Raw genomic sequence first — 2,824 nt, 5'->3', positions numbered from 1 at the left:
GGATCAATGTGCACTAGGTAGTGTGACTCTCAAAGCCTTCTTGACACATCTCTTAGGAGCCTCACAGCACAGCCGACGGCTGGTGAGAGGACTGGAGCTGTACAGGGTTAGCGTCTGCTTGGGCGGAGTCAGGAAGAGGATCCCATAGGCTCATTGAGCTGTTCATCATTGGAATCTGTCACTATGGCCCCCGCTGCCGCACAAGGATCTTCTTCATATCCAATCATGCTGCCCTGAAGGCTGGGTGCAGGCACAGGTGCAGAGTTAGCAGGGTTAGTATTTTCTATCAGAGTATCTATTTACTAGTCATTATTTAACATGTTATTTTCATACAAATATATTTTGTATAAACACTAGTATTTTCTTCACACTCCATTCTTCTATTTCTAGCCCCTGCCCCAAGCTTGGTGCATACATACACATTTGAATCCAACTTGACTCTTTTCACAGAATCTACCGTCTCACAGCATCTTTATTTCCATGTCATACCGCATCTTTACTCCGTCCTTGTTATTGTCGCTCTCACCGTTGCCATTGCTGTTCCCTCTAGCATGGTTGGAGATCTAAGGAAGCCCCATGCCTCCTGGTCTGTGCACATGGCACTGGTGATGCTGAGGGGTGCTGGTGCAGGGTGATCACAGCTTCGATGCTCCATGTTGGCGCATGGCACTGGTGATGCTGAGGGGTGCTGGTACAGGGTGATCACAGCTTCTGCTTGTGGACGTTGTACATCGTGGTGCGGAGCCTAGTGCGCACCACGATNTACANNGTNNNGCTGAGGGGTGCTGGTGCAGGGTGATCACAGCTTCGATGCTCCATGTTGGCGCATGGCACTGGTGATGCTGAGGGGTGCTGGTACAGGGTGATCAGTCTCTCTGCTCCGTGTCCTAGAGCTTCACTTCTCATTTACTCTGTCAGTCAACTTTCCCCAACTGTCTGGCTCACTGGCATTTGTTCTGTGGTGCTAGGAATCAAAGCCAGGACTTTATGTGAGCTGGGCAGGCACCCCATCTACACATGTGGCCCACCACTGTCCGTTCAATTTTAGCATTTTAACAACTGGATTTTCTTCCTTAAGTGGTGTCAACAAAAGGCGTTTTGGGGTGAACCCTTCTGACTCCTTGGCAGACCATGTTCAGTCTGATTCTGTGGGTGGGCTACCGAGTTCAGCTGTCTAATTGGCAGACCAAACACCGTGAGACAGGGCACATACATGCAGGAAAAGCCATAATGTCCACAGAAGTATACACCGTGTCAAGACAGGTAAAGAACTGAAAATAACCCAGCCTCTAGAGACAATTAAATTATATTTAATTGCAATTAACACACAAGGATTAGGATGTGGAGATCCGCACCAGATGGCTCAGCATATAAAAAGATGTTGCTACCAACCCTGATGTCCTGAGTCTGTTTGATCACGAAAACCCATACAGGGGAGAACAGATTCCCAAAAGCTGACAGCTACACACGCAGACACACCCTCACACGAACACATAAAATGTAGAAAAATTCTTTTTGAGATGTGAAGGTTTACCAACAGCAATGCTCCATTGATTTACTTTTAAAGCGAGAGAGATGAGCTGGAGAGACTGCAGCTGACAACGGTCTGCAACTCTAATTCCAGAATGTCTGTGCAGCAGTCCTGAGTGAGATGCACACACACACGCGTGCGCACATACACACACACACACATATTCACACACATACAACTAATAAAGGAGGCCATTTTGATTAGAATTGTGCATATATAAGTAGGAAATATCTGAAGTCCAAGGCTATTCTCCAGAAATGTGAGCGTAGTGTTCATACTGGAGTCAACAAAGCAGGCTGTTTTCTTTGGCCTCCCTACACTATGTCTCCACATGATCCTATTTTACTTGTGTGCATGATGTTGGTTGTCTCTCCATGAATGTCAGCTTTTAGCTCAGATCCCATCTGTTTAGACCACGCCCTCATCTGTTAACCTTAACACTCCTTCTATCCCACGATGATGCTCAATGCTAACATGAAGCCAGGATGCTCAAGAACACTCACTGTTCTTCATTTATTACACTTAACAAATCATTATGATCAAGGGATTCACTACATTACAGCAGACAGAATAAAAATAAATAAAACCTTTCGTATGGATGTCAGCATACACACAGACATGAAGGAGTCCCGTCCACTAGCTTCTTTTTTGCCTCTCACAGGGGTACAGAGTGAAGACTACTACTGTCTTCTGCAACTCTCTATGCCGAGTCGGAGCTAAGAAAGACACACGAGTTCTGTCTGGTATTTATTTGGTGGTTTTGATTTGCAGTGTTGAATTACCATCTCTAGCACGCCTGCAATTCTTCATAGTGTGCTCCATTGAGGGATACGCAAGTACAGCTCAGTCAGCTTAAAAGAAATCACAGCACTTAGTGTAGTGTGCAAGAGGAAGGAAGTCTGCTGCCTCTCCTTAAAAATAAATATTGAGTAACCATAAAAAATGTTCCGTCATCCTTCAGTGGTCCAGGGAGGGGCAGCACCCACAGCCCCACACACAGGGCATCAGAGTTCCTCTTTGAAATATCCCAGCTTTGCCAACGACATCTCCTTTCTCAACTGCATAACTTCCCAAAACATCTGATCGACTGCACAAACAGAGAAGAGACATGTAAGTCATAACGTGTCATCTTAACTATTGCTCAAGTTTCAATGAAAATGCACAATTGGCCGAAACCCAAAACTGGGCATTTCCCAATGAAGCACCTGATGCCTAACATCAAGCACCTCTCAGGGACTTCACCCGTCAGTCGGTCACCTCTCGGGGACTTCACCCGTCAGTCGGTCACCTCTC

General features: G+C 46.1%; 1 protein-coding gene across 3 annotated transcripts in view; it reads right to left on the bottom strand.

The window, feature by feature from the left end:
• Positions 1-1,290: 1,290 nt before the first annotated feature.
• The window catches only part of Rab3ip (RAB3A interacting protein), a 43,364-nt gene continuing 41,830 nt past the window's right edge, over positions 1,291-2,824 (bottom strand). For 2 of the 3 annotated variants that reach the window (XM_021204933.2, XM_021204934.2), the window contains one exon: positions 1,291-2,618. In XM_021204933.2, the coding sequence (XP_021060592.1) occupies positions 2,536-2,618 (83 nt within the window). In that variant the 3' untranslated portion in view covers positions 1,291-2,535. The remainder of the gene's footprint in view (positions 2,619-2,824) is intronic. The other variant, XM_029542315.1, reaches the window with a different exon arrangement.

The sequence above is a fragment of the Mus pahari genome, chromosome 9, assembly GCF_900095145.1.
Source record: "Mus pahari chromosome 9, PAHARI_EIJ_v1.1, whole genome shotgun sequence".
NCBI classification, from domain to species: Eukaryota; Metazoa; Chordata; class Mammalia; order Rodentia; family Muridae; genus Mus; species Mus pahari.
Note: the sequence above shows the minus strand (reverse complement) of the source record. Positions and strands in the feature narration are given on the sequence as shown.